The 11,111-nt window shown below is 55.5% G+C and overlaps 3 protein-coding genes across 3 annotated transcripts; all 3 read left to right on the top strand.

Moving 5' to 3' along the window:
* Nucleotides 1-80: 80 nt before the first annotated feature.
* Nucleotides 81-3,756, top strand: PODANS_2_2000 (uncharacterized protein; the record flags this gene model as incomplete). Its single annotated transcript, XM_001910912.1, has 3 exons — nucleotides 81-2,735; nucleotides 2,792-3,277; nucleotides 3,331-3,756. 3 exons carry the CDS (start codon nucleotides 81-83, stop codon nucleotides 3,754-3,756), a joined length of 3,567 nt encoding a protein of 1,188 aa, XP_001910947.1.
* A 931-nt stretch (nucleotides 3,757-4,687) lies between these two features.
* Nucleotides 4,688-5,184, top strand: PODANS_2_1990 (uncharacterized protein; the record flags this gene model as incomplete). Its single annotated transcript, XM_001910911.1, has 2 exons — nucleotides 4,688-4,703; nucleotides 4,778-5,184. The coding sequence occupies 2 exons, from the start codon at nucleotides 4,688-4,690 to the stop codon at nucleotides 5,182-5,184; spliced, it is 423 nt and encodes a 140-aa protein (XP_001910946.1).
* A 1,622-nt stretch (nucleotides 5,185-6,806) lies between these two features.
* PODANS_2_1980 (uncharacterized protein) lies at nucleotides 6,807-10,899 on the top strand (the record flags this gene model as incomplete). The annotated part of the gene is made up of 2 exons (XM_001910910.1): nucleotides 6,807-10,401; nucleotides 10,475-10,899. 2 exons carry the CDS (start codon nucleotides 6,807-6,809, stop codon nucleotides 10,897-10,899), a joined length of 4,020 nt encoding a protein of 1,339 aa, XP_001910945.1.
* Nucleotides 10,900-11,111: the final 212 nt, after the last annotated feature.

The following is an 11,111-nucleotide window of genomic DNA, read 5'->3' as shown; positions in this document are numbered from 1 at the left end:
AGGGTGGGTTGTTTTCGCAGACGACGACGACGACGACGACGGATAAGCCGGTGTCGGGGCTCTTTGGGAATGGAGGGGGCATGTTTAACACTAACACGGGCCAGGTAAAGCCTTCGACGGGAGGGTTATTTTCGACGAACCCGCAGGAGGAGAAAGCTCAGGAGGAGCCACCTTCCAGTCTCTTTGCCAAGCCAGCTGCCGATAAGGCCCCTTCGGGTTCGTTTGGGCAAGAGGCAAAGGAGACTAAGGCTCCGTCTGGTCTCTTTACGAGCAAATCGGATAATTTATTTGGGACAAAACCGCAGGAGAAGCCGCCTTCGAGCCTTTTCTCGCAACCACCACCGAGCCAGGAGAAGCCAGCTTCTAGCTTGTTTTCACGGCCTCCTCAGGATAAGCCTCCTGCCAGCCTATTTGCGAAGCCAGCTCAGGACAAGCCTCCTGCGAGTCTTTTTGCGAACCAGTCACAGGAGAAGCCGCCCTCTAGTCTATTTGCCAACCAGGCTCAGGAGAAACCACCCTCGAGCCTATTTGCAAACCAATATCAAGAAAAGCCCCCCGCCAGTCTCTTCGCACAGCCAAAGCCCCAGGCCCCATCCTCAAACATGTTTGCTGCTCCCAAGCAGCCTCAGGCTCCCCCAAAGCCATTGTTTGGAGGTGCTGCTCCCAAGCCATCTCTCGGAGGCAGATCCGCCATCGGGCAGCACCACACCAGACGACCTAGCAAACTGAGCCGCAGCGTCATGGCCGAGGAGTTCGCTTCAGAGGAAGAGGACATCGCTGAAGAAGTCGAGGAGCCGGTTCTTCCTACCGCCAAGAGAACTCAGGTTGCCCCCACGACCACGAGCAATGCGGGAACCACGGCGCCAACTAGAGGTTTCGCCGTTCCAGAGTCTGATAGTGAGGATGACGAAGGCGACACCGACATGTGGTTGGATATGAACGCGGCTGCTGCTGCTAAGCGAGCCCAAGTAGGTGATGAGTCTGATCTGCTCATGTTCGCCACACCCGCTGCCACCGAGAGAGCTCGTATGGACGCGGAGAACATCTTCCGTGCTACTGCCCGGTCGTCTGTCGGTCCAAGCGGCTTCACCAAACCAAAGGAATTCCGCTTTGCGGCTTTGGCCAAGGATGCCTACAGCCGGATGGGCACCGCCGAAATCAATGAAACTCCACAGATCATCCTCAACACGGAGAACCTCATCGAGAAGCTCTACGACGAGGGCGTTGGCGAGGAGGGGGAAAACCCCGAGAAGATGGACGACGTCCTCGCCGAGGTTGCGGGCGGCGTGGCGGAGCTGTGGAGGGACTACGCGAACAAGCTGCCGAGGCCGTACGAGGAGCATCCGGTCGAGATAGGGCCCGGCCCGCATGCGACCACGTTTGAAAAGGCAAACTATTTGGCTAATCTGGCGCTGCGGATCCACCACACGAGATATGAGGAGGGGATGGCGGAGCCGCTGCCGCAGACGATGTTTCAGTGGCTGGAGGAGTATCATGATATGTACCAGAACCAGACGGAGGAGATTTTGGCGCACAACCCCAGCCCGGCGTGCCACGGGCTGTTCTGGCAGGCGGTTTTTGTGAGCTTGCTGAGGGGGAAGGTGGAGGATGCGGTGGCGCTGCTGGCGAATGCCGGGTGGGAGGCTGTGAGGGGGGTGAATAGGGAGTATGCCTACACGGAGAGGGCGCTGGAGAATGTGGACAGGGCGGTGGGGGAGCTGGTGAGTGTTTTGGAGGGGTGTCCGGGGGTGGGGGGGGGTTGGGAGATTTATGGGGGGGAGTGGGAGCTGTTTAGGGTGAGGGCGAGGGCGAGTTTGGAGTTGTTGAGGCGGTTCGCGGAGGGGAGTGATGAGGGGGAATTTGGGGGGAGCCTGGGGAGTAACAAAGAGAGTTTTGGGGGGATGGCGAGACGGGCGGAGAGCAAAGTGCCGTGGGAGATTTATGAGAATCTGAATATTGTTTTTGACATTGTGCTGGGGGAGAAGGCGGCGATTATGGAGGCGGCGCAGGACTGGCTGGAGGCTACGGTTGGGTTGCTGGGGTGGTGGGATGAGAGCAGGGTGGAGAGGAAGGGGGGGGAGGGTGGGAAGGGGTTTAGGGGGAGCCAGATGGGGAGGTCACAGGCTTTGGTTGTGAGGGATAGGGGGGTGGAGGATGGGAATTATTTGGATAGGTTGGGGAGGGCCTTTCACGCGGCGGTGGAGAGTGATTTCCACTTCAACAGTCAGAACCCGGTTGAGTTGGGGATGGCGTGCATCTTTGAGGATAACGTCAAGGCTGTTATTGGGCTGCTGAGGGGATGGTCGCTGCCGATCGCGACTGCACTGGCCGAGATTGCCAGCTTGGGCAAGTGGCTGCCAGCTCACCGACCGGTGGGCGTGTTTGGGTTTGATGACCTGGACATGGATGATCTGGAGGTGCTGGGTGTCGATCCTGGGAGCCCGGACGATGTTGATGGCATCAAGGATAGCACCCTTGCCCAGTACGCCAGGGCCTTGTCCGAGTTTGAGGAGCTTTCCAAGGTGGCGGTTCATGGAGTCACCAGGGATGGATGGGAGCTGGCCATTCACGTGCTGGGGAGGATGGACTCTGCCGAGTACAGCGAGGACCTGATGAAGGACTTGGTGCAGCAGCAGATTGACAAGCTGCATGTTGACTCGAGCAGGACGGTGGATAAGCTGTGGAGCTTGTTGAATGAGTTGGGGATGATTCCTTATGCTGAGGACACCGCTGAGGTATGTTTTTTTCGCCTTGCTTTGTGGTCTGCCACTGATGCTAACATCGTTTGCAGTCTTTTGGTGAGGTCCTCGCCCGCGACTCGAAACGCTACGGCGAGGCAATGTGGTACTACGCTCTCGCTCACCGCCCTAACAAAGTCCGCGAGGTCATGAACCTTTTGCTGTCCTACTCCCTCATCCAGTCCTGCGCCTTCCCTCCTGCCCAGGAGCTAGACAACTACCTCGAGCGTCTCCTCAACGACAGGAACAAAACCCTCGAGGACCTCGCAGCCAGAGACATGGAAGGTGCTGAGCTCCTCGGCAAGATGCTCAGCGGTTATGCTTCCCTCAGACAATTCTACGACATTAGAGACAACAAGGACTCCCTCCCTGGCCACATCAGCCCCTTTGCACGGAAGCAGCAAGCCGCCACTGCTCTGGTCAGCGTGATCGCCAGTTCGGACGACAACATCCGCGGCGGTCTGTACGATCAAACACGCGATGGGATCGTCTCGGAAGACTTCCTTCTTGCTTTGCTCGGGGATGTGCTACTGGTGTTTGTGATCTGATCCGTCTAATATCAAATCTGTTCATCTTTGGACAGGCTAGCCAGCCGGTCTTGAGCATGGATCAGATTGACACTATACTCAAGGCGATTGAGGACCTGGAGGCGGTGGGGGAGAGGGTCAAGGAGGCGTGTGAAGAGTTTTTGAGGGTGGTGCTGGGGAATGTGCCTGGGAGTGGACTGGCGAAGGGGGGGAGGCCGGAGGATTTGTTGGGGAAGGGCAAGGGGGGGAATTTGATGCTTGCTGGTGCGGGAAGTGGGATGGGGAGGGTGGTGAGTGAGTTGAGTAAGAGCTTGAGTGGTGGGAACGGGGGAAGGGGGGTTGGCAATGTGAAGAGGGGGTGGGATTGGAGGGTTGGGGAGGGGATTGGGAGGAATACGGCGGGGAAGGAGATTATGAGAAGGTTGAGGTTGGGGTTGGCGAAGGATGTGGCCGGGTTGTGGTTGGTTGGGGCTGATGAGGTGGAGTGGTGATTATTCTCTGGGAGAGCTTTGTCTTTTTTTTTTGTAAGGGATACTTGTTAATGTTGTAAGGTTTGGGTGTGTTTAGGGAAGGGATAGTTGGGGGGTACAATGAATAAGAGAAGTTTGATTTATATTGTTGCTGATTGGTGTTGATATGTATGTCGGTTCTGTAATACGGGGGACTCAATATTAGAGGAGTTATACTTGATTGGACTGTGGGTTGAGTGAGATGGGCTTGATATTTGACGATGTGTGTCTTCGTTAGTAGGTTGCCTCCCAGTGGCTTAACGTGCTTTTTTACTTTGTAAACCGCGAAGCTGCAAGATAAACAGAGATCGGCGATATCTCTCTCAGAAAAGCTCACTCCTGGTCAAGATATGTCGTGGTAAAAGACAGTCAAAAACCGTTGGCAACGGGCCGTTTGAAACTTGGAACGTATGCTGCGCTACTCCGTAGTGCCTGACATTGACTCGACGCAAAGCTGCTCAACCAGGCACATGCCTGCAAAACGGACTCGGGAACAAACACAAATTCCTAGCCGCGGGAATGGGTTCATGCAGTTCATCCTCAAGTCGTCGACACTAATGACTGGTGAAAGTGCGAGCAAAGTGTTGATCACGGAGGAGGAAAACAAGGCCAAGATCCCCTGGTGTGGGGTAATGGGTCCGATTCCCGTTTGGGGCCACATGGCGCGTGAGGGCTTGGCTTGTTGGACCTGAAAGAGAATGCGCCGAGGTTGAGTTCACATGTAACAGTCGTCATCGCATCCGGAGACAGGAAGCGCTAGAAGTGCGCCGAAAGACCGAACAACTTATAAGCCTTTTCTCTCTCTCTCTCTCTCTCCCGGGGTGGTTTTGTTTTTAATCTTTCATCCATCATCTCACCTCGCGACTTTCACACAACTTTTCATACATCATTATCACCGCTACAAACCGCAACCATGTCTCTCGCCAACGGTACGCAATCCCCTGCTCCCGCGCTACCCGACGTCGTGTCGCAACAACAACACTGGATTGCTAACAATAAACAGACAAATTTCCCTCCTCGGCCGCCTTTGACGCGATCAACCAGGCCATCTCTGCTTCCGACGCCGACCGCAAGGAGGCCATCAAGGCCGGCAACGCCGTTTTCGCCTTTGTGCTCAAGAACAAGGCTGGCGAGACGGACGAGTGGCACATTGATCTTAAGAACAAGGGGGCTGTTGGCAAGGGGCTTGGGGAGAAGCCTACTGGTATGTTTACCCCTGAAAAAAATAAAAATTGGAAGGATTGTTTATTGATGTGTGTGGTGTGTGGAAATAGTCACCCTCTCCCTCTCCGACGCCGACTTTGGCGCTCTTGTCGCCGGCAAGGCCAATGCGCAGAGACTGTTCATGTCTGGCAAGCTCAAGATCAAGGGAGATGTCATGAAGGCTACCAAGCTGGATCCTATTCTTAAGAAGGCGCAGACTAAGGCTAAGCTTTAGATGTTTTTTCCTTTTGGGGAGGGGCTGGGAGTTTAGATGTTGTTGTTGTTGTTGTCTGATTTAATGATTGTGCGATGTACTGCTGGGATCTCTTTGTATTAGTATTATACCACCCTGTTCCCCTCTTGAGGATTGGATTCAGAGGGGGGGCAGGCACAGCTCTTGAGATGAGGGCGGACGAATGCGACTTAATTTTTTCTGTGATTATATTTTTTTGTTGGGGTGGGTTTGTTGTCAAGTTGCCAAGGGTGGTGATGCGGGTCACGAAACTTGCCTTGTATTGAATGGCACCCTCACGACAAAATAGTTGACATAGTAAAAGCAGGTCAACCTATACTCTATTATCAACTATACCTTAAAAGCAGATCAATAGGCCTTTTAAATATCTTTAAAGGCCTACTGATGATCTTTGATATCATACGGGCTAACCTACTTGTTTGTATCAACTATTTCGTGGGGAGGGTGAACGGGCATTGGGGATAGGGTTTGTAACAATTAAAACTTTGCACTTTGCAGGCTATTGGCTGAACCGTTGTCTTGGGTCTGATATACCGTGGCTGGAGTATATGCTAAGGTAAGGCATATGCTGGACATTTGGCCCAAGTATTGTTTGCATGTCAGAGAGGACACGACTTGGAGAGGAGCACTGAGATCATTGGAGCAGCTCTCTCCGAGGGGCAAGAGTCTCTGGGGCCTGCAGTACAAAATGATTGGCTCAAGCATGCTCTTGTCAGGTGAAGAGACTTGTGCCCCTCTCACCAAGGCCACAACTGCCCCCCTGTAACTGACAGGTATAGATAGAAGTTGGTGTTGCTTGGAAGTCTTTTGCTTACTGCTTACATCCTATCAATAGCCATGTGAAAACAAGATCAAATAGAGTATCGGGCTCCGCGCCAAAGTGAAAAACCTTACAGCTACATTGTCTGCAAGGCTGCTCAAAGAGTTGCAGCAAAGACAGCAAAATGGTTGGCTTCGGCAAGATCCGTCGCCTAAAGAAGGCGCCAGAAGTCATCAATCGGTCAGGAGAAGAATGTGGCCCGTGCACACGACCCCCAGTCTCTGCTTTGCCCAGCTAGCGCCCTTTCTCCAGCTTTGCTGCTCTCCTGTGCCGCTGCTTTTGCTTGGGAAAAGTTGCAAGGATTTTTTTCCTGTTGCTGCTCCCAGCTGTCGACCAAGGCAATCTGCCATCGTCTGCCTGTCTCTTCACAGGACCACCATATCCTGCATTTCTGTCTCCCACGTCTCCGCTATCTCTGCCCGATAGAAAGCGCGTTGGTTGACAGCCCTAGCCGCGCCAAAAAGTCGCAAACCCACACCGCGCAACTTCGCGCACATCACATCACGTCAATCAACCCCAACAGGGCCCGAAAAGCCTCTTCACCAAAATCCTACCACTACTAACGACGCGACCTAACACGCGACGCAACCCCAACCCACCACTGCGGCTCTATCGACAAGAGAGACTCGCTCACTCCCTTGTCTCGACTCTGCCATTGTTGTCTAGATAATAGAAATTATTTTCTGGCGACTTTTGGCCTCTCCCTCCGATTGCACTCAAAAAGCTCAACACCGGCCACACGAGCGACTCGCAATCATGGAGCCCTCATCCAAGAAGCGAAGCATCTTCGGCCTCGGCGCCCTGTTCCAGCGCTCTACCACCCCAACTGAGCAGGACTCCAAGAAGGATGCCACCATGAAGGACGCTGCGCCCTCGCTGCCACGTCCCGCCAGCGCGTCGTCTGCGCCCGAGAGTCCGGCGAAGCGCGCCTCCGACTCCCAGATGGCTTCGCGCAGAATCATCGGTCGGCCCCATGGCCCATCAAGCAAGCTCTCCCAGAGCTTCACAGCATCAGATCTCAACACCAGAACCGTCACGATCGGGACACCAAGACGGATGCCTGGTGACAATCCCAACAAACCCTCCTCGTTTTCCTCGTCCATGGCGACGCGCCCCAATACAAACTTCACAGGCCAGAGCTCTACCCGAACCAACATCTTCCGTTCCTCAACCATCTCATCCCGCCCTGGCCTTCCCAACTACTCGTCCTCGAAGCCGACGAGCTCACTGAACCAGAGCTTCCCGCCAAACACCCCCGGCAGGGCGACGACACGGGCTGCTACCGCCGATCTTAATGGGCGCGCCCTGCCCCAACCATCCACCTCGGGTGATCTCTTCAAGATGAGGATTCAGTCCCCACCGGTTCATCTCACGGGAGAAATGATGGCTAAGGAGGTGCCCAGTGAGCTCAACCGAACCGGATCGGTCTATGCCGACGAGTTCCTGGCGCACTACTGCCCCCCCGATCTCGACGAGCAACAGAGACGCCAGTTCTTTTGCATTCTCGACTTGCGACGGTTGAAGTATGCCGCCGACGAAGTTTTTAACAAGAAAGACTGGAAGATTAATATCTTGAACTTTGCAAAGGAGTACGAGAAGAGCCGAAGCTTGATCATGCTGCGATATGGCCTTTACGAGTTCAAGACGGTGCGCGCCTCCGAGGCTGTCAAGAAGGAATGGAAGGAGAAGCACAATATCCCCGATTCCGATGACGAGGAAGAGACTGCGCCCAAGACGAACTGCGGAGCGAAGCGCAAGGCGTCGATCGAGCTGAGCCCTCAGCCAGGGGCCCGCCCAGGCCCTGGTCTGAGCAGTATCCAGCGCACTCGTGCGCTCGAGGTTTCTGCGAAGAACAAGCGCAAGGCCGACGAGGAGCCCGAGGAGAGCAACCAGCCGGCCAAGTTGCAGAAGCCAGGTCCTGCCCCTGCCAAGGCTCCATCGGCTACCAAGTCTCTGTTTGAGAAGGTCGCGAACAACACTCCTGTCAAGTCCTTGAAGGCTTCGACAAGCAGCCCCTTCGAGCCTAGCACGAAAGCCAAGCCCAACGGGCTGTTTGCGTCTTCCTCGAAGCCAGCTGGGTCGTCTAATATCTTTGGTCATCTGTCCGACACGAGCAAGAACAGCGGTAATGAGGGTGCTGATGAAGACAGTGACAGTGAATCCGATGCCGAGGAAGAGGACACCGAGGAGGCTAGCGGATCCGAGGACCAGACTGACAGCGGCGAGGGTTCATCTGGCCACAAGAAGGCGTCGGTTAACGGCACCTCGAGCTCCTCGTCGGAGGCGGGCGAGAGCTTCAGCCAGGGCCGCAGCCTGTTTGAAAGAATCACACGGGACGCTGACGGCAAGCCAGTTCGGAAGCTCGGTACTCATGATGGATCTCTGTTCCCTACCCCTGCTGAAAAGGAGAGAGCTGTCAGCCCAGTCAAGGAGACTGCCCCTGTGCCTGCGCCTAAGCCTGCGCCTGCCAACAAGACCTGGGATGCTAATACTCCTATCAAGTTCGCGGCCCCGGCTGCGGCTACAGCTCCAGGCACTTCTCTGTTCGGTTCTACTGCTCCCAAGCCTGCCGCGCCTAGTGGCAGCCTTTTCGGGTCGGCCAAGCCTGCGGAGACACCCAAGGAGACGCCTGCACCTACTAACCTGTTTGGAGGTACTGTGAAGACGGTTGATGAGGCTTCCGAGGAGACTTCCAAGCCTCCTGCTAACCTGTTCTCGGGCTTCCAGCCTAAGCTCGCTGATTCGACTCCTGCTGCTACTCCTGCTTTTGGCGGATTTAAGCCATCCACGTCTACCGGCACAGGCTCGTCACTCTTTGGCTCGTCCGTCGCTGCTCCCGCTGCCTCTGAGCCCAAGAAGGAGGAGGAGAAGAAGGTTGCCACCGTGCCTGGTCTGCCAACCACTGCCCCTACCTCGTTCACCTTCGGCGGCAAGTCTATCAGCGTTGCTGCCGACAACAAGGCTGCTACTGCTACTGCTACCTTCAAGCCTACGGACATGTTTGGTGAGAACAAGAAGGAGATTGCCCCTGCCAAGCTCCTATTTGGCGAGGCCAAGAAGGAGGAGAATCCTGCGGCGAGCACTCCTCCCGCCGCGTCCCTGTTCGGCAGCACTGCGACCACCGAGGCTGCTAAGCCCGCCGAGGCCAAGAGTCTCTTTGGCGCGAGCACTGTGGCCCCCACGATGGAGACCAAGACCCTCTTTGGTGCTTCCGCTACTGCCCCGTCTACCGAGGAGCCTGCGGCGAAGAAGTTTGCCTTTGGCAGCACTGACACCAAGTCTGCGACTCCTTCTCTTTTTGGATCTAATGCGTCCACTCCTGTACCTGAGGCTCCCAAGCCTGCCGAGACTAAGAGCCTCTTTGGCGCAGGTACTGCTGCTCCTGCCACGGAGACTAAGAGCTTGTTCGGCGCCTCGACCGCCGCTCCGGGTGCCAGCTTGTTCGGAAGCAACACACAGCCTGCCGCTGCCGGCACGCCTCTCTTTGGTGCCAGCACCACTGCGGCCCCGGCTACCGAGACTAAGAGTTTGTTTGGTAGCACTGCGACTACACCTGTTCCGGAGAGCAAGCCTCTTTTCGGTAGCACTACGCCGGCCCCCGAGACCAAGTCTTTGTTCGGCAGCACCACTCCTGCCCCGGAGGCCAAGCCCTTTACGTTTGGTGCTGCTCCTGCGGCGGAGACCAAGTCGCTGTTTGGCAACACTTCTTCCGCTGCCACGGAGACGAAGAGCCTGTTTGGCACCACCTCGGCGCCAGAGAGCAAGCCCTTCTTTGGTGGAAGCACGATCCAGCCAGAGTCGAAGCCTCCTGCCAGCCTGTTTGCTAACAGCCAGACTCTGGCGCCCTCTGCGCCCCCGGCTAGCAACATTTTCAGCTTCGGTGGTTCGCAGACTACGGTTCCGGCTACACAGTCCTTTACCTTTGGATCTACACCTACCTCGCAGCCTGCGGCGCCGGCGGGTGGTTCCACCTTTGGCAACGCCGGTGCCACTGCCGGCGCTTCCACCTCGTTCAACTTCACGGCCGGTGGTAGCAACTCGGCCAACAACTCGTTCAACAACCCATTCACGTCGGGCCAGGACGGTCCCCCGACCGCCCCGACATCTTTCACTTCGGCAGTGGTGCTCCTGCCGCCACGCAGTCCTTCACCTTTGGCAGCACCCCTGCCCCTAGTGCGGGCGGTGTCCCTACTTTCAGCTTCGGTGGCGCGTCGGATGCCGGCGCTTCTCAAGCCGTTCCTTCATCGGGGCCCGTGTTCTCCTTTGGTGGTGCGTCCCAGAACCCCGCCGGGGGTTCCATCTTTGCAAACAGTTTGGCTCCTGGTGGGGGAACCTCTACAGGTACAAGTGAGTATTTGCCCTACCCCTGACTTCACTTCACTTCAAAATCCATATTAATTCGTTCTTTTCCCCTTTTCCCCCAGATACCCCTTTCACATTCGGAGGTGCTTCAAGCCTGGCGACGACGCCGGCTGCTGGGACCCCCGAGCCTTCTGCCAGCGGCAATAATGCTGCCGCTGCTGCTGCTGCTGCTACTGCCACCACTGCTACTCAAGATGGTAACACTCAAGGGACAAACGCTGACGGGGATGACGCACCACAGGAGCATCAAATCTCGCTAACCGACGGCGGCCGGGGCGAGGAGGACGAGTCCGTCGTCCATGAAGTCCGCGCCAAGGCAATGAAGTATAACACGGGAGAGGCTGACGAGAACGACTCGTCGACTGATAATAACAGCAACAAGAAGAAGGGGTGGGCGGTGCATGGGATTGGTAATCTGAGGCTGCTGAAGCACTATGAGACGGGGGCGGTGAGGTTGTTGGTGCTATCATCTGTTCTCGACGCATAATTCTTGTTCGACTATGGTTTTTACTATTATTCTTTTTGTTGGTACAGAGTGGAGTCTGTTTCGAGTATGCTGGTCCATTAGTATTCCAATTAATATTTATTCACGAACTACTATGAAAAAGGGAACCATTAATACCGCCGACTAATAAATATGATGCTACGCATTTTAATCTACGTAGCTTCTTGTCCATCATTCTATTTTTTCATCATATC

Source organism: Podospora anserina, chromosome 2, assembly GCF_000226545.1.
Source record: "Podospora anserina S mat+ genomic DNA chromosome 2, supercontig 2".
NCBI classification, from domain to species: Eukaryota; Fungi; Ascomycota; class Sordariomycetes; order Sordariales; family Podosporaceae; genus Podospora; species Podospora anserina.
This window is presented reverse-complemented; position numbering and strand designations above follow the sequence as displayed.